The sequence below is a fragment of the Saccostrea cucullata genome, unplaced genomic scaffold (genome assembly GCF_032062105.1).
Source record: "Saccostrea cucullata isolate Sc308-1 unplaced genomic scaffold, CSIRO_AGI_Scuc_v1 ctg1925, whole genome shotgun sequence".
Lineage (NCBI taxonomy): Eukaryota > Metazoa > Mollusca > Bivalvia > Ostreida > Ostreidae > Saccostrea > Saccostrea cuccullata.
Window position 1 is genome coordinate 1,676 of NW_026919712.1, and position 24,897 is coordinate 26,572.

At 33.8% G+C, this 24,897-nt stretch overlaps 1 protein-coding gene across 1 annotated transcript in view; it reads left to right on the forward strand.

Moving 5' to 3' along the window:
* Positions 1–11,624: 11,624 nt before the first annotated feature.
* The window catches only part of LOC134236354 (uncharacterized), a gene marked incomplete at its 5' end in the record, with an annotated part of 35,896 nt that continues 22,623 nt past the window's right edge, over positions 11,625–24,897 (forward strand). Inside the window, 3 exons of the mRNA XM_062718524.1 lie at positions 11,625–11,705; positions 17,753–17,858; positions 17,982–18,094. Of these exons, the coding sequence (XP_062574508.1) occupies positions 11,625–11,705; positions 17,753–17,858; positions 17,982–18,094 (300 nt within the window). The remainder of the gene's footprint in view (positions 11,706–17,752; positions 17,859–17,981; positions 18,095–24,897) is intronic.

Sequence of the window (24,897 nt, forward strand, 5' to 3'; positions counted from 1 at the left end):
ACCAAAATTGATGACAAAAGCAAACCCGCGACCTACCTTAAGGAAGCTGAGGGTTAATAAATTAACCATCTGATATAACTTATTTCTTAGATATCTGTTAAGATATCTTCAGCTGTTAACTATCAGTTGGCAAAGAAAAATTTCATACATTTTAGTTTCACAATTTGATCATTTTTGTATATATTTATATGGAGCTCTTCTTCTCATAAAGGAGATCAATGTAGTCTAAAAATGGCTATGACAACCAAGCCCTCATAATTTCATAAAAAAGGTCATATCATTTACTTATCATTCAATTAATTTCAAAATATAATCAAGCATATGTAAAAAATAAAGATTAGGATTGGATATCTCATTGAAACTTTACCTTCAAGTTTGTGTGTTTCTATGTTGGTTGACTAACTGTGTATTTCCAAAGGAAGGGCAGACAGGCTGAACTTCATAGAGAATGGATTAATGACGGTTAGGAATAAAACATAACATCCATGTTGAGGACTGTAGAAAATATAATCATTTTGTTAATATGACAAGGAACTGCATGAAACATTGCATGTTTAAATACAGTGCCAAAAAGTTCATGAAAATAATTCATCATGTTATCTTTAGATAACAAAAGAAGCACAGTTACTGTATTAATATCTCAAATACAAAATGATTATCAGCGTAATTTTTAGACACTAATAGACTTTCTCTTAACAGCATATTCAATTTTGTTTAATACCTGTCAGTACAGCATACAAAAAGACATATACAACATGTAGTCCTACATTTTTTGAAAAGCTCATTACTAAGAAACAAAAGTGAAAATGAAATGATTATGTATGCCATATCACACATATTTAGAATGAAAACAAGGATAAACCTTTTGTAGATTCTTACTTTTTCTTTTATTACATTCCTTATAGATCACAATTTAGTAAGTCTGAATTCCATGGGTAACAGACATAATGCATTTAATGGAATTATATCATAATTTATGCAAAAGGACTTATTAACATTATGAAGTTTCCTTAGTATATTTTAGACAAAATAAGACTGTGCTTATATGAATGTTAGAGATATGAGATCACATAAGAATTACACAGTAATTAAATTAAACCATATAATCATGGTTAAATGCAAAGATGACCTTCATAGGAAATGTAAACAAAACAAAGACAAACTTACCAGAATTATCCAATTATATGCCCAATTAAATAATCCAGTGAAAGAACATCTTAGCTGATCCTGAAAAAAAAGCATACAATATTCAGTGATACTCAATTTAACCTCATTTTACAAAGGAAGTAAAGCAACAATTGACAGACAAACACGACAGAAATGTAAAAGATACCATATGTATTTTACTAAACTTTAGTAAACATTTTTCTGATTTAAATTTAATCATGGAATGACCCATCATAGTAATATTAAATACACTCTGGTTACATGCAAATTATACCTTACATGAACTGAGAATAAATACCCCATTTACATTCATAGAAACAGAACTTTTACATAAACAATTACTCTTTTAACTGATGTCACCATTAGTATGTCAGAATATTCAGGGTGTCCTAATCATATACATTTACTTATAATGTACTCAGTATATATTTTACATGTTGATGTTTGAAATCACTGACTAAATAAAATACATACATGTATATACATGAAGGTTTAAAAAAAAGGGGGGGCACACCTGTTTATAGATTTACAGAGATGCTCAGACTGAGTTTTTCCCACTTTCATTGGGCCACTGTTGCACCAGAATGTAAAAAATATGAGTGACAAATAAAGCAAAAGATTCTGTATATTTCATTAAAAAAAGATTTGAGACAAAAGATTCATTGGCATAATATGATCTGATTGATTATCTCCATATCCTTCTTTTGGTCACTGTGATTAAAGATTCATAGCAATATTAGAAATAACAACTGAGAATATCACTTTAGTTGTTTTAAAAGCATGTATCAGTATTTTATAAGATATGCTATGAGGCTCCTCATAAGAATATTTAGAATACTCATCCAATAAAAGGAATGTGAGACAATATGATCATAACTCATGCAAAAAAGATTTATCAACATTTTGAGGATCTCTTAGTCCTAGTGTATTTTAGGGTAAACAATGGCAGTGTTTATATGAATGTTCTAAACATTAGGTATATAACACAGTAATAATGAATAAATACAAAGATGACCTTCATAGAAAATGTATAAAGAAAAGTTTGTTAAAACTTACCATGTTTATACTCAGTATATAGTAATATTCATTAAATAATCCAGTGAACTAATATCTAGCCTGATCCAGGATTCAGCTGTTCAGAACTTTCTTGGAAGAAAAACGGTAGAAAATCAGTTTTGGTACTGAAATCCATAGGACCATACTGTTATTACATGAAGTCTCAAGCGCTGTGAAAGTCTGTGTTATTGTGTCAAAATAAGCAGCCATCGCGGCTTGTGAAGGACTAACATGACGTCGCTGCCAAGATTATGACGTCACAATGCATAGGTAAGTATATCGTACTTTTTGCACACGGCACTTTATAGAGGATGCAAACAGGTATATAAGAAAACACAGGTAAAAGGTATATTTCTTTTTGCACACGACCCTAATTTTTTGCACACGGTCCTTACAGTATAGTGTAAAACACTATATTTAGAGCTATATACTGAATCCCCTCAGTCAAATTCATTTCCTGAATGAAAAGTTTATTTTCTTCTATGAAACATGTATGAAACTTATATTATTTTGAGTCAATATTCATATTAAAAGCATAATTTCAGTCACTTTCATACAAGATAGTCAACATTTCATACAAGAATTGATTTGACATGATGACAAAGCGAAATTCTGTCGTCTGCTTTGATTGACAGGTGTCATGACGTCATAATGACATTCTTGAAATGTTTTGCACACGGCCCCAAAGTATTTACCTGTATAGTTAGCATACTTGAAATGTTTTGCACACGGCCCCAAAGTATTTACCTGTATAGTTAGCATAAACAAAACGTAGTACCAACGTATAGTGTATAATGTAAAAGCACAGTGTAGTGTGACGTCATATCACATTCTTGAAATGCTTTGCACACGGCGCATTTACCTGTGCAGCTAGCATAAACAAAACGTAGTACCAACGTACCAATGTAAACACAGTGTAAACAACTCCGTATTTAAGGGGATAGGTTAGGGGATAGGGTTAGAGGGCTAAGGGGGTTAGGGTTAGGGGTTAGGGATAGGGATAGGGGGTTAGGGTTAGTTAGGGTTAGGGTTAGGGGGTTAGGGTTAGTTAGGGGGTTAGGGTTAGGGTTAGTTAGGGCTAAGGGGGATAGGGATAGTTAGGGTTAGTTAGGGTTAGGGTTAGGGGGTTAGGGGCTAGGGTTAGGGTTAGGGCTAGGGGGCTAGGGTTAGAGGGGCTAGGGTTAGGGTTAGGGGGCTAGGGGGTTAGGGTTAGCACTGTACTCAGTTGACCCACTTATCCCCATCACCAATCAGAATCCTCCATTTTGAACCTCATTTGCATAAAAAGTGCACTCAGTTGACCCATCTATCTAGGCTGCTTATACTACTGTCGTGATTAGTAAACTTTCATTTTACTGGTTAAGATATTGAGTTGTGGAGCGGGGGTCGTATAGATACTTAGATACCTAGTGAAAGTTACTTAAAACAATTCTAAATTTACTAATCTTATCTAGTAAATATACCAATATCTGGTAAAACTACTTTTAAGGTAGTGATTGTATGGACAGTAAATTTACTAGTTTTCTTCGTGACTTTAACTAGTTATTTTTTTTACAGTGTCTTAAATTTTGATTGAGAAGAGACATATTGCATTACCTTGTATTTCCGAATATGCTATGATTTTTTACCCAATGACTTTGACCTTCATGTTTGAGCTTATTCTCAAAAAATCCTAATTTTAACGTTAATGATTGCTTTTGAATGGAAATGAAAAAAGTGTCTTGAATAATGACATCTCACATACTAAGACACCAAAAGCGGGGGACCACAATTCCTTGAATTTATATGTATTGGCTTCCGTTTGATGTTAATATACAATCTGACATGAATATAATCTTTGATGTGAATAAACCCCCATATAGTGACACTGCATTCGTATAAAAATAAATCTTACCATTTGGCATGGCTCGAAAGTGTGTACTAAAATTTAAAGCTTCTGGGACGAGTAGTTGCTGAGAAAACAGCTTTCCGCTGGCATTGGTCACATTCCTCGATGTACTTCTTGACACATTCATATGAATTTTTCCAGTAGTATCTCTCGCCACCTGAATAACGGTTAAGGATGATCATATACATAAGAATTTTAAAATTGTATATAATGATAATACAATGTACCGAAATAACGACACAAAGTCATTTTATTCAAAATACATGTAGCTTCGAAATTTGAAGGTCACATTTTTACAATAAGAAAAATTCTCGTATAAAAAGAAGAATTTGGGTGCATAATTTACACTCCTCTCAATTCTTTTTGAAAATTGATAACAATAATTATAAACTAGAAACTTATTATCCATTTCTGGAGAGAGAAAAGAAAAGAAAATGCGCATTTTTGTAGGTCAAGAACGACCTTTTCTAAATCCATCACATATATTTAGGTTTTATATCAAATGAAATGGTTGACGTATAAAGTATTGAAAAGTTTAGAAGTGATGCACTAATACTGACATCCCCCTAACCTGTCTTAGTCGGTCACTGACTGATAAGGATTTAAAACAAGGGAGAGCAAACCCTTTTTTTTTTGTTTTCATGTATGTGTAACAAGCCGCCTTTACAAGGTCGTCTCCCATGCAGAGTTGTCGTTCATTACTCTCTCTGACCGTGAATGGTGACAAGGCATTACAGCGATCATAGTACTTGTGAAAGATTAAACTTTTCTAGAGAGAATGATTTTTGACATCATAAACATATGCCTTTTTAATAAAAATGGAACTCGTAGTCATTGGTCATTAAAAAATCATACAGATCATAAAGGAGACCGGAATCAGGTCATGCATGTACCTAGCCTTTTCTTGAAAAAATGAATATACTGACATTACCAATCAATCTGATTAAAATCAGGGTAGCGAACTACGTGAGCGGATGAAAGGATCTAATTTTAATCAGATTGATTACCAATAAGAGTATTCAAATGTGATCTTTCGTTACAATCAAATAATTAAATCAGTTAAAAATTTTAAACAATCAATAAGCCAAAGAGTCTTTAAAGATGAGGTCGTAATTCCGCATACATTTTCCCCATATTAAAACATTTGAAACCATGAAAATAGTATAAACTTGTGGTAAAAAAAATGTTATGGTATCCTTTAGATAAAAGAAACCTAGATCGCACTCTTTAAAAATTCAGGTATTTAAAACGTGAACTATACTAACACACGTACTTTCTTTTTATTCTGTGTATTGTACAGACTTTTTAAATTCCGGGGGTGGGTGGGTGGTAGGGACAGTCTCGAACTTTTTTAAGATAACTACTTTGATAGTGTAACAGATACAATTAAGTGCCTCTGCTTAATTGGGATTGAACTCGAGGCCTCGGCTTGCCACGGTTCGTTCAACCTAGTCCCACTTTTTGAAAATCAGGTAGAAAAAGGTACGATTTTATGTGGGAATAGGTGGAATTTTTGTGTAAACAAATAATTAACTATGAAAACATATTATTACTGTATAAACAATGATAAATGAACACCTATTGGAATAGAGGGAAGGTCAACATTACCGCTACATTGCAAAAAATTTCAACTCATTACCGCAACATTTTGTCAGATTTTTGACCGATCATTACCGCTACATTTTTCCGGCAATAACAACTCATTACCGCTACATGTTGAATCAGCCAAAAACAACTCATTACCGCTACATATCGATTTAGCCAGGTATGGTTCGGTATATGAGTTTTAATCAACAGAATTCACTCACTATCTAATCAGAATGAGTAATACATATATAAATAACTCTGCAGTCGAAATTCAAATTATTTAGCGTCATCTGAACATTATGGCCACCACTGAGAAGTTTGTTACAAATCCAAGGAATGCTGGCTTACTTATCGATGGTTATGAATTAAGAAAAAATAAGACTTTCAAAAACTCAAAATTGTGGAGATGCGTTTAAAAGAGTTGCAAAAGCAGCTGCAAAACAGACCTCGATGAATTATTGATTGATCTTAGTAAAAAAAAAAACCCATCCCAAATGCCTAGTTTCACCTTCCCGTGAGCAGGGGAAACGGGTCTTATGCGTTTATAGGTTGTACTGTACATACATAAGTGGCTGGCTAACGAAAGAAGCAATGTAGCGGTAATGTATACTCTTTTATGTAGCGGTAACGTAAGGTTTTTTGTAGCGGTAATGACTATATAGCGGTAATGAAAATTTTGAAAATGTAGCGGTAATGATACGCACCCGGAATAGAGGACAGATATATTTGCTTTATTAAATTATAAATCAGACTTTTTACTAATATTTGAAAGAAAAAAATGGTTTTTTCATATAATTTAATTATATTTTTTCTCCGTTAATATATTAATTCTTAAATTCACCTATTTGAATGCTTTTTTCAATAAATCTATTTATTTTATGTTCTTAAATTAAGATTTTAAGTTGCTTTTTCTTGTTTGTAAGACCTTTTTATTACTAGTATTTTAAACATCCTAAATAAATCATATTTTCTCATTGATGTATTTATTATTTTCTGTCTTAAAATGTATACAAAACAAAGGTAAATATAAAGAACAGATGTAATTAGTCTAGTTACTGTAAAAACAAATTAACTATCTAAACATCTATTGTTATTTGCAAGTACATAAGTAGTATCTACAGTAACAAATCCAATAACTTAACTTATGAAAAATTTAAAGGAGTGAATCATAAATAAATCATTGAAATCCAAAGTTGTAAGTCTATCAGTGACTTGGACATAAGTATGGTGCTGTCACTGACATTTAATTTAGTGCACATTAAATATGGTGAAAAAGTGTTATGCTCATTAAAACTCTTTTACCTAGACATAGTGCTAAATGTATGCATATATGTATAGATGTCTTTTTAAATTAATATTTTGGCATTAATACTTTTAAAATTCCATTTTCTTTTATTTAGAAAACATTGAATTGCCGCACAGGTAAATTCCGGAAATGAAAAAAAATATATGTCGGAAATGAAAACAAAAAATGTCGGAAATGAAATAAAAAAATGTCGGAAATGCTATGCATATTTCCGGAAATGAAATGCAGCGGTGGGAATTGGTGGAACTCATATTTTTAAAAAGTGGGAATAGGTAGGAGACACCCTTGCCACTCCAGTGCTCTTTACCGATTTAGCTCAAGGGTTAACCTACCAGCCAAGGCTAGTAGGAAGCCGTGTATCGTTTGTACTACCACAATAGGATTTTTTTTCATGTAAGTGTTGCTGATTTCCTTTTACTGTTGCAGTGATGTAGATTTCTGCGATTTTAATGCATTAAAACGCCATAAATTGGAAGATCTCCTAGAGGAGAAGAAGATTTTCGATTTTGATTGGAGTTTTTTTTTCCACTTGTCAATCATTTCTGGGCCCCCCCCCCCCCCCCCACTGCCGTTTTTCAAAGATATAGTTTAGAATGTTTATTTTCTGTTATTACGATGAAAAGATTTTAATTATAGATATTTTTAAGGAAATCAAATCAAAAGTTTAAAAAATATAAATATCATAAAATTATTATATTGCTTCACTTTATTTTACGGTTTTACGTTATGAAAATCAATGCAGTTACACACGTCACAGAAAATATTCCGTCACTGTCATGCGAATTTTTTTTTATACATTTATACACAGAAATATATGTCTTGCTATACATCCAAATGAAAGAGAAAGAAAAACTCTACAAGAATCAATAAAAAACTGAAAATGTCAAAATTCATAGTTAAGGGAGGTTTTTGCTTGGCGCGTCACATTACATAATGCGAGTCTGTATATTTTGTGTTCACATGTACATTCAAGTGTTATGTGAATCGAAACGTGAAGGAGACCGGTCCTTCGGATGAGACCGTATAAACCGAGGCCCCGTGTCGCAGTAGTTGCTGGCACGATAAAGATCCTCACTGCTCAAAGGCCCTGAGTGCCGAGCATAGGACAAAATTTGTAGCCCTCCACCGGCAATTGGTGGCGTCTCCATATGAGTGAAAAATTCTCGAGTGGGACGTTAAACAACATACAATCAATCAATCAATCGAAACGTGAAACATTTCTATTTCATTAATAGTAGTGATTTACATTTAAATTACTGCTGTTTTAATTCATTCACTAATGTTTATAATAATTATGAAATATAAAGAAAGTAAATCAAATACAGATTATTCTAGTTTTACTGGAATAATATTAATTTCATGCTTAAGTGAAAAATAGCATTTATGGAAGAAATATTTATAGAATAGGTTGCATTATTAAGCAAGAAGAGTTATCTCTCTTTGTGTATTTCATTGTGTGTGTGATATTGTGTGTTGCATTTATTTCGGACTATTTTGTTATTATTGAAAACATTAAACTTTTTAAGAATCTTTCTTGTTACTATGTGACCCCGGTAACATATTTAAATGACAAAAAATCAAAAGATAAATCAGATAAAGAGGAGATCACTCTTACACAATACATCACTGAAAATGTTATGTGAAAATACTTACGTTTTGTTGATCCCTAGGTGCCCACCGGTTTCATCACTGTGTACCTTTTGAAGAGCATCATCCATTTCTGTGATTTTTAAGACCCGAAGTGGTCTTTTAGTGTCTTCCTGGTGATGCAAAATGCCATCTATTAAGACATAGTCTCCACATTTCCGACGAAAGTTTCGTTTTTATGCGCCCGGATCGATAGATCCAGGGCGTATATTGTTTTTGTCCTGTCTGTCTGTTTGTTTGTTTGTTTGTTTGTCCCGAACTTTAACCTTCACCATAATTTTTGAACCATGAATGATAGAGACTTCATATTTGGTATAATTTTTGAACCATGAATGATAGAGACTTCATATTTGGTATGCATACTCCACTAATTAAGCTTTTTCAAATGATACCAAAGTCAATGACCTTGTGACCTTGACTGTGGCCTATATGCTAAAAATAGCTTTTTTCTGCAAACTTAAACCTTCGCCATAACTTTTGAACCATGAATGATAGAGACTTCATATTTGGTATGCATACTCCACTAATTAAGCTCTTTCAAATGACACCAAGGTCAATGACCTTGTGACCTTGACTGTGACCTTACTGCAAAAAATAGCTTTTTCCTAACTTTGTTGCCGCCGGGCGCATAGTGTTTCAAAAACACATCTTGTTTAATCTTGGAATTGGAAATAGATTTTTTTCTTTTTCTATACTTTTTCTATAATTTTAAATGTATGCATAAACAATTAAGAAATAAAGTTTTTAATATTTTTTTCACAATATACACTCTTTGATATCATTTTTACAGCGAAACTTATTTTTACATTTTCTGCAACCAGAAAAATACAAAAAGTCGTATGAAATAATTAAGAGATTCTCGTATTCTTTCAATGCTAAAATTGTGTTTGAAAAGAGATTCTTTAATTTGTCAAGTAAACAAAATTTCTATTAATATTCCTCCTTTTAATGTTTGCTAAAAGAATAATATTCCACTTGTTTTAAGAAATCAAACCATGCAACAATCAGGTTTAAATCTCTTTAATAGGAAAAATTAATTTTTCCTTCATTTCAAATTTTAGCTTGTATAAGTTTGGCAAATCCTATTTGACAATGAAAGAAGAGGAAATTTTTATCCCCCCCCCAAAAAAAAGAAGAACATTACGTTAAATCAAAAAAAAAAAAATAAATGAAAAGCAAAAAATATAAATAAAACTCTATACCTTTCAATAATACTGAAAGAGGCTCTAGATAAAAATTTGAAATGAAGTTAAGCCTTCACACAAGTACTATCATATCATAATTTACTTCGCCATGATTAAAGCATACTTTAAATATTGGTGGGGGTATACTTGAAAGTATTGTCGCAAAGTAACAGTTGAAAATTAGTAGAATAGTAGATTACTTCAAGCTTATTTTTAGTCCCGCCTTATAGAAAAATAAAGGTAGGATAGTTTTTTGTTGATAATCGACTTCCTCCTAAATAAGTAAGGGGGTGAGGTGGGTATAACACCTAAAATTATGCTCTGTAAAGCTATGTGCTAGTGTAAAATACACATTCTAATGCAAAAACTATACATGTAGACATAACGTTTTGATTTAGCACACAGTATTCATTACATTTCTTAATTCTTGTTTTACTCCACCCTTTTACTCAGTTCTGAGTATATTTTTCAGAGAATTTAGTATGAAAATCAGAACAAACACTTTCACTCTTGTAACCTCTTCTTTATACTGTATCATAATATAAAAACTTAATTGAAGACCATTTCTTTTTATGTCCCCGAAATCGAAGATTCGGGGGTATATAGGTTTATTGTGTCCGTCTGTATGTCTCTCTGTCTATGTGGCGGTCTGTTTGTTCGCAAAAACTTTTAACCTTGACCATAACTTTTCATTTATTGGAGCTATGACTTTCATATTTAATATGTGTATTCCTTGTGACAAGACCTTACTTTGGATACCACCATATTTGACCTTTTGACATTTACCTTGGAGTTTGTCCCATTTTACACAATAATGCCAAATTTTTACTTTGGCCATAACTTTTAAACGGTAGATACTAGTACTCTCAGACTTCACATATGTATTTGTTTTTGGCATGACCTTTCATTGCACACTAAAAACTTTGACCTTTTTACCTTGACCTTTTCAAGCAGAAGATATAATAATATATAATATTGCTGATTTTTTCTGTAAGTACGATGATTTCCACGATCTAAAAACAATGTTTACCTAACACTTTAGGCTCGATAAATCTTTTACTCATCAGGGGCGTAGCAACGGGGGGAGGGGCCTGCCCCCCCCCCCACTTTTTTTTCCCAACCTTACTTATACTATAGGAAATGTGAATTGAAAGCCTGATTGGCCCCCCACTTTTAGACTTTTAGTGGTGTACCGAAAATGTAAAATGTAGTATTAGAATTGGTACTAAAAGTAGTTGACACTGAGAAAAAGAAAAAAGGTTACCTTGTTGTTCTTGCGGAGATTTAAAAAGATTTTTCCTACATAATCCCATGTAAAACTTTGATCGTCCTTCGTGGCTCCACCCACGCCCCGGGGGGTCATGATTTGAAGAAAGTTAATTTTACACTATCTGTAATGCTTCCACATTAGTTTCATTTTACTCAACCCAGTAGATCTTGAGATGAAGATTTTTAAAACATACCACCTTTTCACTAATTCTTGATTTTCTCTCCTTGAATGAGGGCATAACCCCTTATTTGAATGAACGTGAATCCCCCTTACCCAAGGATTCTTTGTGGCAAGTTTGGTTGAAATTGGCCCTGTGGTTCTGGAGAAGTCGAAAATGTGAAAAATTTACAGGCGAACAGACAGACAGACTACAGACAAATTGTGATCAGAATAGCTCACTTGAGCTTTCAGCTCAGGTGAGCCAGATAGTTGGAAATTCAACCCCACCCACTGATTTCGAAATAGGAATTGGAGATTTTTCTTTTTTTGAAACTCATATATGTATTTCACCATATCTAGGCTCCACCCGTCATCAAATGGGTTGAAGATGGCAACACTAGTGGCAACAATGTCGTCGAAGATAAACCAAAACGTGTTGGGGTATGTTTCTATTCAAATGAAATCTCATATCAGATTTACTGACTTCCTTTCTTTTAATCTTCAAATAATTACATGACGTCGGAATTCGCACTTGGTTTCTTTTTTATAGCTGATGTTTATACAGCTGATGTTTACCGTTTTTACGTATTTCAGAAAATGAAGAAAATTTTCTCCGCAGATTATGCTATTGTTTTGGGTAAGTGGAGGGGAAAAATGCTAAAAAAAAATTAATGAATTGATGTGAATGATTGGTTGAAATCAAATATTTTGATGAGAAAAGATTCCTTGTGTCCTCTTTATTAATTAGTGCCATATTACATGTGTGTTAAACATTTTAAAAATGAAATTTGGAATGAGAATAAAAGTTTTTACAGTGAAACGGATGGCACGTAGGTGCCGTTAAAGTAAGTTTACATTATAATTATACTATCCAAACGGCATAGTAATTTTTTGATAACATGTATATAAACCGACATTCAACATTGCAAATAGGGGGAAAAGCATTATCCGCGATCTTTTTGTATAATTTGTGATCCAAGCCATCAAAATTATTAATTAACATTTGTAGAAAAAGCAATGAAGACTGAATGCTGCCATCTAGACGTCCGAGTTTCAATTTTTTTTCCATTTTCGAATTTTATTTTCTAGTATTCATTTTTTGTATTTGGAAACCAAAGAGAAGACACCCGAGCTATTTTACCCAGTGTCTTGGTTTATCATTAAGTTTATTTCTTTCCTTCTCTTTCAGTCATATCTTCAAAATTTTCCAGAATGTAAGCTACAGAGCAGAGAAAAAGCTCTATGGCTAACATTGTTGACAAAAGTATCTATTGTAAATTATCCTTTGGCTTCTTTTATCTGGCAAGATAGGCGAGACTGATCGTTCTTTTAAGTTACCAGAGCAAAATTACTCCATGACTTTTGGAACTTTCGACCAACCAGGAAACACCCATTCCTATATATAAAGGAATGGGACTTAAGTTTCCTGTCAAAAACTGTAAATTGTAATTGATACATCCATTCAGAGGTGTTTGAAAGCTCCTTTGTCTTCTCTTTTTAAAATTCTGTTAACATTTTTGTAACATCAGTAAATTACAAAGCAACAATAGACTTTTTGTTATTTTTGAAAAGCTAGTCCTTTTACATAGCAAAGCGATTGGCATGTATCTCGGAAGAAACAGAATTTTGTGTTTCTTGAAAATGGAAAACAATGGCGTTACTTAACGCCGATTGGAATTAAAAGCAAGAAGAATCAGAAATGAGTCTTATAAACAACACCGGCTTTTGATAGCACCATAGGCCAATATGAAGGTTTATGAAGAGTATTAGCGGATCAAGCTAGCTAAAATGCTGGTGGTAATGATGAAAACCAAATCGATTCTACATTACCTAGTGAAAAACTTCCGTATTGATTTGACCTGCAACATGGCTTTGCTGTTCTTGATCCGCACCGTACATGAACCCGTGGAGTTGATTTGTACAAAATTCAATCTTTTTATGTACTGAAGGTTGACCTTTCTTGTCTTGTGGATTTTGTTGAGATTTTTAAAATAGCACACGAAATATTCACTAAATTGTATTATTTTCCATTAAAAAAAGCATTGCCCTTATCTGAACAAACTTGTATAATCTGGAAGTGTGCCAAATTTGATTGAAATCGACTCATCAGTGGTTCTGAAGAAGTCGAAAATATGAAATAGAGGGACAGACACTGACAGACAAAATGTGAAAAGGCAGTCCACCGAAGAACCAGGCAATATTGTGATGTTAGGCGGCACATCAAATGTGACGAATATTTCATATTTTATTGAAAACTATATCAATGTAGTCAAAATGGAATAGTGTAATTGAAGATTTGTTTGAAAATTACTTATTTAGTAAAATATCCATTTGTTTTGTGTTCTTGAATTCCCCTTTATAAACAACTGAATGCAGGTCAGAAAGAAATAACCGTAAAATGTGACTGATGCAAAACTGCACACTTAACTAAAACTGATAATAAACAAACAACAACTACTTTATTTTCAAAATAAAATTCATTTTAACCTTCAAACGTGATATTTAGATAAAAAGTGTTTCTATTATTCAGGTTGAATGTATTTCTAAATTGAGGCTGTCATCACACCAATTGCCAAATGAAACAGGTCGATATTATAGTAATACAGAAAGAAATACAGAAAGACACTGTAGATATTGTTTTTTGTGTTCAGATTATGTTGAGGATGAATTTCATTTTTTTTCAATCTGTCCTGCTTATGACATACACCGTAAAAAATACGTAAATCACATATATTTTATATGGCGTTAAAATATATGACTATGTTGGCCAATTCTAAAATGTTTTCACATTAATCAAATCAGTTAAAAAATGATACCATGATACCCCAACCATTTTCCTTACTCTCCTTCACTTAAAAGGCCCTATCTTCTGTAAGCTTCTCCCTGCTCAAATGACAATGACTTGTTTGATCTTTTTCTAAAATTGTAGCTATTTGTAGGTACATTAATTAAGAAGAAATCAATTATCTTAGTAAACTCATTACTGTTCCTTTAATTTTTTACACAAATATTTTAATATGAATCTTAATAAGGAGGAATTCCACTTGTGGTTAAAATCTTCTTAAAACCAGTCACAACTGGGGGAAAACATGTTCGTAAATCATATTTCATAAAAGAAATTGAAACAAATTAATAGCCTATTTTAGAGAAATTATTTTTTTTAATCTGGCCGATCCCGATCAAAATTAAACCAATCCCAACCATAATTGTACAACTAATTTATTGGAAATAAATAACATTTCCCAAAGAACACTAATAAATTATATTTTATTCATTTTGTGTTAATTTTGATCGAGATCAGTTTAATTGTGATCGAGTTAGGTCAAAATATTGAATAAATTAATTTCTCAAAAATTACTCAATTTCATTTCAATTTCTTTTTAAAATATGATTGACAAACATATTCTCCTCAGTTGTGACTAGTTTTATGGTGTTTTTAACCATTCCCCATTTTAAAAACGTGAGTTATCTCCCCTAGAAATCGGAACTCTTCTAAACTAGCATAACTTTCGCGGACTACGCATTTTGTTGTTATGGAAGACGTACAGTACAGGGCATGAGTTTTCCCCGCAAAACACGGGCCGGTGGGGTTCTGTGGACCTCGAAACATGTCGGCGTCTTCGAAGTCAGTGTTTCTGTCCACCCACGTAACACGGTGCATCACACTTTTGATGATAAATATTTTTAAAAACATTTTCATTGTCTTTATGAAAACAAATTAAATCAAATTTCTTTTAAAATATTTGTTGTGCTTTTCATTAAATATTCGTAATTAATTCTAACACTGAAAATCTGTAATTATGTAAAATAAATTTTACATGCGGTAATTATGAAGATATCAACTGCGCAGATAGAGGTGATAATCCAATAAGATTAATGCATTTTTAGCAATGAAATGTACTTCGGTACGAGTATTACCTAATTCTTGGATATATCATATGAAAAAATGAAAAGAAAAAAGAGGGTTTGCGAAGAAATATAGATAAAATTAGCGACTTTAGAAAGGGTTTGTTACGGGACGTATATTTTTTTCACATGTATGTACATGTATGTAACACGGGTTGAATGAGTCTCTCTCTTTCTTTCTCTCTCTCTCTCTGATATTGTTTTTTCACACACTTTGCAAGAAAGAATAACTTATTTAAGGAATCACTGTCTAGTTAGTGTAGTATTCCCCATTTTGAAAAGGTGGGTTATCTCCCCTGAAGGGAACTCTTTTACTGTGTTTAATACGCACGCGCTATAAAGAAAGTCACTTCCGCGGACGTTTTTGACATAATGGACGATCGAAGAAAAAGCGAAGTTTCAGGGTATAGATCACAGAAATACTGCTACATATGCAGTAACTATAGAGGTAAAACTGTAGGAGGCCAGGTCATCAGCCTCCACAGGTTTCCCAGCGACACAAACAAAATTGTACCATAGGACTGGCGGTAAATTCAGATTTTACTTTGATGTTGCTGTGGTGTATTTGCCAGAAGAACCACAGTTTTTAAGTCACGCCCACAATTTGGCATCAAGCCATAATGTAACAAGACGTTGACGAATGAATGAATGATGCTAATTTCAAAACCTTGGCAATAACTGATAAATGAGTTAAGTCAACATTTTAAACTTCAAGAATACTAACATTAATTTGTCGACATTCCCTCCGTATTTTACTGAGCGTATCCTGTTATACGTTCTATTTCGAATTGCCTCAATTCTTATTCTGGTCTCCAAATAGTAATTTTACATTAAACATGTTAAGGTCTCCATATTTTACTTGACATAGGCGTCCGAACCGTGGGGAGGGGGGGGGGGGGGGCTAGCCACTTTTTTGCAAAGATAGACATAATATATAGGCATTAAAAATTGAGGTTTACCTTTCCTTGTTGGTTTAGCCCCCCCCCCCCCCATTTCAATTTGCTTCCGACGCCTATGCTTTCAGTACCATTCAAACTTTCATTAAAATGTCAGAAATCATTTTGCAGTTTTTGTACATTGATCGCTATAAATGAAAAGGTCAATCGGCGGTTTTCCATTGAAACCCCCCCCCAAATAAAATCGATCTTCGAAAGGAATAACAGCCTTAAATAAAATAGTTTACGATCGCTACCTCTGTTCCTGACAAAATCAAGCCCACTGTCTAAGCTGCAACATCTTCACAGGTACCCAATAATGACAAATCATTCCGATTTTTTTTTATCTACGATACCCCAGACGCAGCATTCAAAATAAAATCGGTTCAGATGGAGAAAGGTATTTATACAGTCTCCGGACCATGGCTTGACAGGATGAAGTGGGCGGTGCTAACTGTCAACGAGCTTTTCTCTCATTGGTCCTCTGGTACAAGTAACTTACACAATAGATATTAATTGGTTAATGGTAAATACACTCACAGTTTTTAATTCACTCGGGGCTCCGCCCCTCGTGAATTAAAAACTGTGAGTGTATTTACCATTAACCAATCAATATCTATAGTGTAACTATAACAGAGAATATGGCTGCAGCGGGCCAGATTGATTCGAAAAGACTTTAACTATTCAAAGAATTCTTACATTTGTTCAGCACATTTTGTCAATAATCAAGGCCCGTCTGCAGACCATCTACCACCATCTATTTTCCCACGCAAGACATTCAAAACATCTGTAAGAATTGATCACTTTCCATGAAATTTTGGCTTTTATTTACATATATACAATTCGACGCGGACGTGGGGAAAACATTAATCTGCAATTTCAATCCGATGTTTTCCCCACGTCCACGTCGAATTGTACCAGCTGATTTTTTTGTCCATCACTGAATGTTTTGATTGTAACAGATATATACGACGTAAGCTGTATATTACCAATCTTGCCAGTATCATCATTCTATTTGGTAATGTTTCGTTTTTTTTTTTTGGGGGGGGGGGGTGTTGTTGTACCCCCCTCATTATACAGATCATTAGAAATCCAGAAAGAGACTCTTAGAGAGCAATTAAAAATACGAATCAGTTAAGATTTCTTTTTGTTCACAATAACAAAAACAGTTTATCATATGGCTATTATATGGTAGAAGGCAAGCTTTACACAATGAACATCATGTGAGAACACATTTGGTGACATAGGTCTGTACAATACAATACACAGCTCTATAACATAAAAGAAAACAGGGAAAGGTGTCAGTGGTTAAATCATAAAATTAAAATATTTTATTTTTATCATTTCATTCATGATATAAAATGATAATGATATAAATATGTAAATAATGATATTTTTATAATTCAAATATACGTATAATAGTATTATATAAGAATTTATAGAACAATAACCACAATTCGCGAAAATTAATAAACAATATTTTTTCTTTAATAAACAATATTTTTTCTTTAATCACTTCAAATATTGATGTTACTATCATGATTATAAAAAAAAATGTTTAATGTAAATACATACTGCTATCTTTAAATATTCTTAAATTTATTTTTCCTCTTTGTATGTACTGAAAAATTCCACTTTTCACTCCAGGCTCCCACAACATGCATAAGTACGTCAAGTTGTCTTATCACTCAGCCAGAAGATGTAAACCCCGAGATAGAGAGTATGGATTACCAGGATAGCCTTGAACAATCAGGTTATTATTTCTTACTGTAATACTGATGAATCTAACAATCAGGGTATTTCTTACTGTAATACTGATGAATCTAGCGATAAGGTTATTTCAGTACTGTAACCCAAACTACAACTTTTTCTAAAGATGCATCAACACAGACTGATGGATCGCATTTGAACATTGCAGCCATGACTAACTCTACCTCAGCGGAAACACAGACTGATGAAAAAAAGGCATTGACAAAGGAACACAAGCTTGTAAACCTGTGTTCACATTCGAGGACATAGAACATGATAATTCTAAAATTTTATTCTACACGGGCATTCCTAATATGGAGACATTTAATACCGTATTCGATGAGATAAAGGACGATGCATATAAAAATACAAGACCTGCAAGTTCTACATCATCAAACAAAGGAAGACCAAGGAGACTCAGGATCATTGATGAATTTTTTTTTGTGCTTTTGAGACTAAGACTTGGTTTACTTCTTGAGGATTTGGCAAACAGATTTAATGTTAGTGTTTCAACATGCAGCAATATTTTCAATTTATGGATAGATTTTTTATTTGTTCAATTACAGCCGTTGATAATGTGGCCTTTTAGAGATACAATAAATGCTACAATGCCAATTTCATTCAAAAGAAAATTTAGTAACTGTAGGGTTTTTATAGACTGTACAGAAGTTTTTGTACAAACCCCGAGTTCTCTTGCTAACAAGTCACTACTGTACAGTGACTATAAATCCCACATGACTTTTAAAGGATTCATTGACATTAGTCCTGCAGGTGTGACTAAATTTGTTTCTGACTTATGGGGAGGAAGTATTAGTGATAAACAATTGACCAAAAATATTAATATTTCATTTATGTGAAGTAGGTGATGCCATTATGGCCGATGAAGGTTTTGTTATTTCAGACTTGACTACCCCGAAGGGAATTCATCTAATTATTCCCCTTTCAAGAACAAAAATCATTAAATGTCTCTTAATGATGTCTTGTTGACTCGTGACATAGCACGTCTCAGAGTTCACGTAGAAAGACAAATGTATGGAATCCGGGTAGGGCCACGCATTTCACTATCGCATCATCGCACCATCGAGGTTTAGGTCGATAGTGCGATGAAGAGATAATGCGATGACGATGAAGCGATGGTGCGATAACGATGAAGTGATGGTGCGATAGCGCGATGACGATGATGCTATGGCACGACAATGCGATGACGATGGTGCGATAATGCGATGACGCGATAGTGATGACACGATGGTGCGATGACGATGGTGCGATAGTACGATGACGATGAAGCGATATTCACTATCACTCAATCGTGCTATCGCACCATCGTCATCGCATTATCGCGCCATAGCATCATCGTCATCGCGCTATCGCTTCATCGTTATCGCACCAAGTTGATGCTCGATGGTGCAATAGTGAACTGCGTGGCCATATCCGGATTTCATACAAATGGAAAGAATAAAGAACTTTCATATTTTTGAAGGTGTGATGCATGTAAGTATGGCTTCCCAATGTTCTAAAATTTGGAAAATTTGTGTGGCTTTAACAAATCTCCTTCCGCCCCTGTGTAATGTTCCAGATTATGATATTGTGTCATAGCTGTTGTGAAGGATATGGCATTCACTTTTTTGATCACCAACCGAACTTTCATAATATGATTTATCGGGTAAAAACTGAACAAGTTATTTGTTGAATATTTTATTGTTTTATATTGGTATTTCAAAAGTTTCAAGATGAAAAATTCAAATACACAAACATTAATTTGTAAATGTGTTCTTAAATTATTTTTTTCTTTATTAATGTTACTGATAATGCATCATTATACTAAAAAAATTTGTGACTGACATTTAGATTTACTCACAGCATTCATTTTACATAAAAAGAAAAAAAAGAATTAAAAAAAAAGAAAACTCTTCTTTCATAATTAACCTTGGAAGTATATTTACCAAATTTATGAATTGATTTTTTTTAATATGTCATTTCCTTAGATTACAAGAAAGTCATTAGAATTCTATTCAATTTGTAATTCAAATAAACAGCATGAAAATATTTGAATACCCAGCTGAGAACAACGTGACTATGTCAAATTTTTTGTCAACAAAAAAAAAAAAAAAACAAAAAAAAAAAAAAAAAACAAAAACAAAACAAGAGGCCCACGGGCCTTATAGGTCACCTGAGTATCATGTAACAACTTTCCAGCGATTGTATTTGGTTCGTGTTTTAATCCAAAAGCCATGAAATTCACAAATTTTGAAAGAGGCACCATTGCTTATCAAAGGGCAGATTTCAAAGCATTAATTTATTTTTAGTCAAAGTACCCCCCTGGTACCCCTGACCCAGCAGCCCTGAAATTATCTATTTTGAAAGAGGCCCCTTTCTTCATTATAAGGCCAGCATTTTTTTATGTTTAGGTTTAGTTATGAACATGAGAATAAAAAAGTCCCGAAGGAGAAGGAAATAATTTTTTTTTTTTTGATAAATCAATTATTAACATTTGTACATTCTTTTTTTTATGCTATCCTAATAGGCTCCTTACCACTGGACACATAATGCTTACAAATAGGAAAGTAGAACATTTAATTGCTTATTTCATCATCTGCCAGTTTGGTCCAGTTATATAAATTTGTGATGTTGATCAAAATATATTTTTAAAAATCAATTCTTTAAAAGTCTTTCAATATATCTTCATTTTTTTTAAATATGTGTTATGTGAATGTGTAGACATTGTTCTAAAATTTACTTGATGCCTAAAATTATAATTCCTATCATAAAACAGACAGGGAGTATTGGGGAGTAGGGTCAACATTTTTTCAACTGAGTGTAAAATAATTTTTCTGGCTGATACAAATGATACTACATGCCTGTATATATTTGTATATATTCTTGCCTTTTAATAGTTGAATTTTTTTTTTATTTCTTCAGGTTATTCTTTATTTCTTCCTCAAATTGACTTCACTTTTATTTTTTTTTTTATTCATTACATCTGATGCATAAGCAACCCTTTTCTGAAGAATGATGCTTAGACTGTAAGCTATAACAGAGACCTAAACAATGTCCCTGGCAATATGCAATAGCTACCACAGGCAGTTAAAGACCTGGGGGAGGAAAATAATTTACAGTTACTTTTGAAACGAATACATAATTATATCACCAGCATGTCATTGTGCAACAAAGTCGTCAGCATTTTATTTGTCCTTTGAAGGGGTGAAACGTTTTGAATGGCATTCTTATCGATGAATTTTACACTAAACCAAGCTATCTTCTCAGATCTAACTTTATTTACCCGCCGTTTCATCGTAAAACCGGAAGTGCTAGTTCGTAAATTTGAAATCTCGATCCCGACTCAAATTTGACATCGGAAAGAAAAAAAAATGTTTTATTTTTTTCTGAAAATTCAAAACCTTGAGCGGAGGGTTTGTAAAACTAAAAATAAAATAAATCCTGGCCTTAAATATGTAATTAGATCAATAGCATATTAACCAGGGGCGAAGGATAAGATGTTCAAATAATTCATGCATTTCACTATATAATCATTAGAGCCCCACCCTAAAACAAGAACCCTTGACCCTGGGGCCATAAAATTCACAATTTTGGTAGAGGTACTCTTGCTTATCATAACTATGTATTTAGTTTGTTTATTTAATATCCAGGAGCAGAGAAGATTTTCAAAGAATTCATGTATTTTCGCTATATAATCAATAGAGCCCCGCCCTAACACCAGAACCCCTGACCCTGGGGCCATAAAATTCACAATTTTGGTAGAGGCACTCTTGCTCATCATAACTATGTACTTAGTTGGTTTATTTAATACCCAGGAGCAGAGAAGAAGATTTTCAAAGAAATAATGCATTTTCACTACCTACTTATTTAGCCCCGCCCTAGCACTAGAACCCCTGACCCTAGGGCCATGAATTTCACAATTTTGGTAGAGGACTCATTGCTGATTACAATCATGCAAACAGTTTGACTGCTTGTTGTCCAGGAGTAAAGAAGAAGATTTTTAAAAATTGCATTAATTTTAGTGGTTTTGGCCCCACCCCTCAGGCCCCAGGGGGGCAGGGATCATGAAATTCTAAATTTTTGTTCCCCTTCACCCATAAATGCTTTATGCCAAATTTGGTTGAAATTGGTTCAGTGGTTGCAGAGAAGAAGCTGAAAATGTTCAAATGTTAACACACGACGAACGACGCACGACGACGGACGAAAACGGATAGCAATAGGTCACCTGAGTTTACTCAGGTGACCTAAAAACCAACAACAACAGTAAGCGACATTTTGTATACCCTCTTAGCAAAGATTTATGCATTTATTTTTATTCATTCATGCATGTCTCTTAACTGAAACTATCGATGTCTTACTATCTCTCCATCTGTCAATCAACATGAATTTGTTTCATGATTTATATAATTGATGCATACAGTCTTTGATATTGCAATAAATGAATAAAATTGAACCGAATTTCATTCTTTCAAAAAAACATTTAAAAAAGATGACTCAAATTGTTTATTTACTTGAGTGATCTTAACAATATTTTGTGCAAAAGTTCTTGGAGCATATTTATTATACATGTATAACAATCATTCAGTTTATCTAAACATTTCAACCAGAATGATTGGTCAAAGTATATTCTTTCAACAGAGAAAGGTGGTTTCAGAGTCCAAATAACAAAATCACACCATGGTTTGTTACATATTGCCATTTGGCCTTGTATCTGAAAGTAATAATTATGATTTGTTTTCAATTTAAAATTTTGATTTCCATCAAGTGTACAACAAAACTCATGATCAAGTGCACACTCAACAGGAGAATGGGTTCGCCATTTGTCTGATGCTGGACATTTAATTTCTAAGAGCCTTCTCTCACCGCTTGGTAAAGTAACAATACCATCAGGACTAGAGCCAAGATGAGGATACTTCGGACTGATAATAAGACCTGACTGAGACACCATACAATAACATCTCCTTGCAGCAGGCTCATGTTCAATTCCCCACTTAGTAAATTTGTTTGAGGGAAAGGAAACATCATACAACAAGCATTGGAGTCGGAAGCAATTTGAAAGAGGGGGGCTAAGTATAAAAAAAAATTATACCTTCAAAAATACCTGACAAGCAAAAAAAAAGGGATATGATTCCATTCCTTCCGAAACAAGAAAATCCTATTTCGTTTGAGTTGGGGGGGGGGGGGGGGAGTTCGAATTTCCGTACCAAAACTGTTTTCTAAACACCACCATTTTCCCCATTTTAGCTCACCTGAGCCAAAGGCTCAAGTGAGCTTTTCTGATCAAAATTTGTCCGTTGTCTGTCGTTGTCGTCGTTGGCGTTGTCGTTGTCGTCGTCGTCGTTGGCGTCGTTGTCGTAAACTTTTCACATTTTCATCTTCTTCTCAAGAACCACTGGGCCAATTTCAACCAAACTTGCTACAAAGTATCCTTGGGTAAAGGGGATTCAAGTTTGTTCAAATGAAGGGCCACGCCCTTTTCAAAGGGGAGATAATAATGAATTAGAGAAAAAATAATGGCATTTTTAAAAAATCTTCTTCTCAAGATTCACTGGACCAGGAAAGATGAAACTCATGTGGCATTATCCTCAGGCAGTGTAGATTCAATTTTGTTCAAATCATGACCCCTGGGGGTAGGGTGGGGCAAAAATGGCCGATCAAAGTTTTACATAGAAATATATAGGAAAAATCTTTAAAAATCTTCTTCTCAAGAACCACTGGGCCAGAAAAGATGAAACTCATTTGAAATCATCCTCAGGTAGTGTAGATTCAAGTTTGTTCAAATCATGACCCCTGGGGGTAGGGTGGGGCAAAAATGGCCGATCAAAGTTTTACATAGGAATATATAGGAAAAATCTTTAAAAATCTTCTTCTCAAGAACCACTGGGCCAGGAAAGATGAAACTCATTTAAAATCATCCTCAGGTAGTGTAGATTCAAGTTTGATCAAATCATGACCCCTGGGGGTAGGGTGGGGCAAAAGTGGCCGATCAAAGTTTTACATAGGAATATATAGGAAAAATCTTTAAAAATCTTCTTCTCAAGATTCACTGGACCAGGAAAGATGAAACTCATGTGGCATCATCCTCAGGCAGTGTAGATTCAATTTTGTTCAAATCATGACCCCCGGGGGAAGGGTGGGGCCAAAATGGCCGATCAAAATTTAACAAAGGAAATTAGGAATATATAGGAAAAATCTTCTTCTCAAGAACCATTGAGACAGGAAAGATGAAACTCCTATGGAATCATCCCCAGGTAGTGTAGATTTAAATTTGTTCAAATCATGACCCCCGGCGGTAAGGTGGGGCCAAATGGCCGATAAAAGTTTTACATAGGAATTTCTATGGAAACCTTTTAAAATCTTCTTTTCTAGTACTTTAAAGCCATGCTTAGTGATATTTATAGGGAATCATCCTTAGGTAGTGTGGATTCAAGCTTTGTTCAAATCATGACCCCCTGGGGGTTAAAATTCAAGCCCCCCCCCCCCCTCAGTAAACTTTTAGTTCGTATCTGATGTATGCTTTTTCCTAGCCAATTGCTCAGGTGAGCGATGTGGCCCCTGGGCCTCTTGTTTAACCTATACTGCGACATGTCTGTGGAAAGTGGGGGGGGGGGGGGGCTAAACCTACGAAGCAATATTCAATGTCTTTACTAAGTATATATTGGAAAAAAAGCCCTAGCCCCCTCGGTTCCGATGCCTATGACAAGCATTTTAAAAGATTTTTAGGATCTGTTCCCAGTTTCAACTTACAAATTGTTCCATTGAACTTGTCAGAATCCCTTTCCTGCAATCAAACCAGTTCTGACTTTTATTTTGACCTCTTGTAAGTTCCTCTATCTTGACACAATCAGCATTTGAGACAGACAGAGATTTGAAATATTAGATCAATTCATTTTGTACTTTGGTATCATTAACATCAACATTGTCATGATACATTATATATATAAATATTGTGTAACGATGGTATAAGACCGCGGAACATTAACTGGCAAAATTGGAAATACACAGCTTACGTCATTTCTATCTGTTACAATCAAAACATTCAGTGA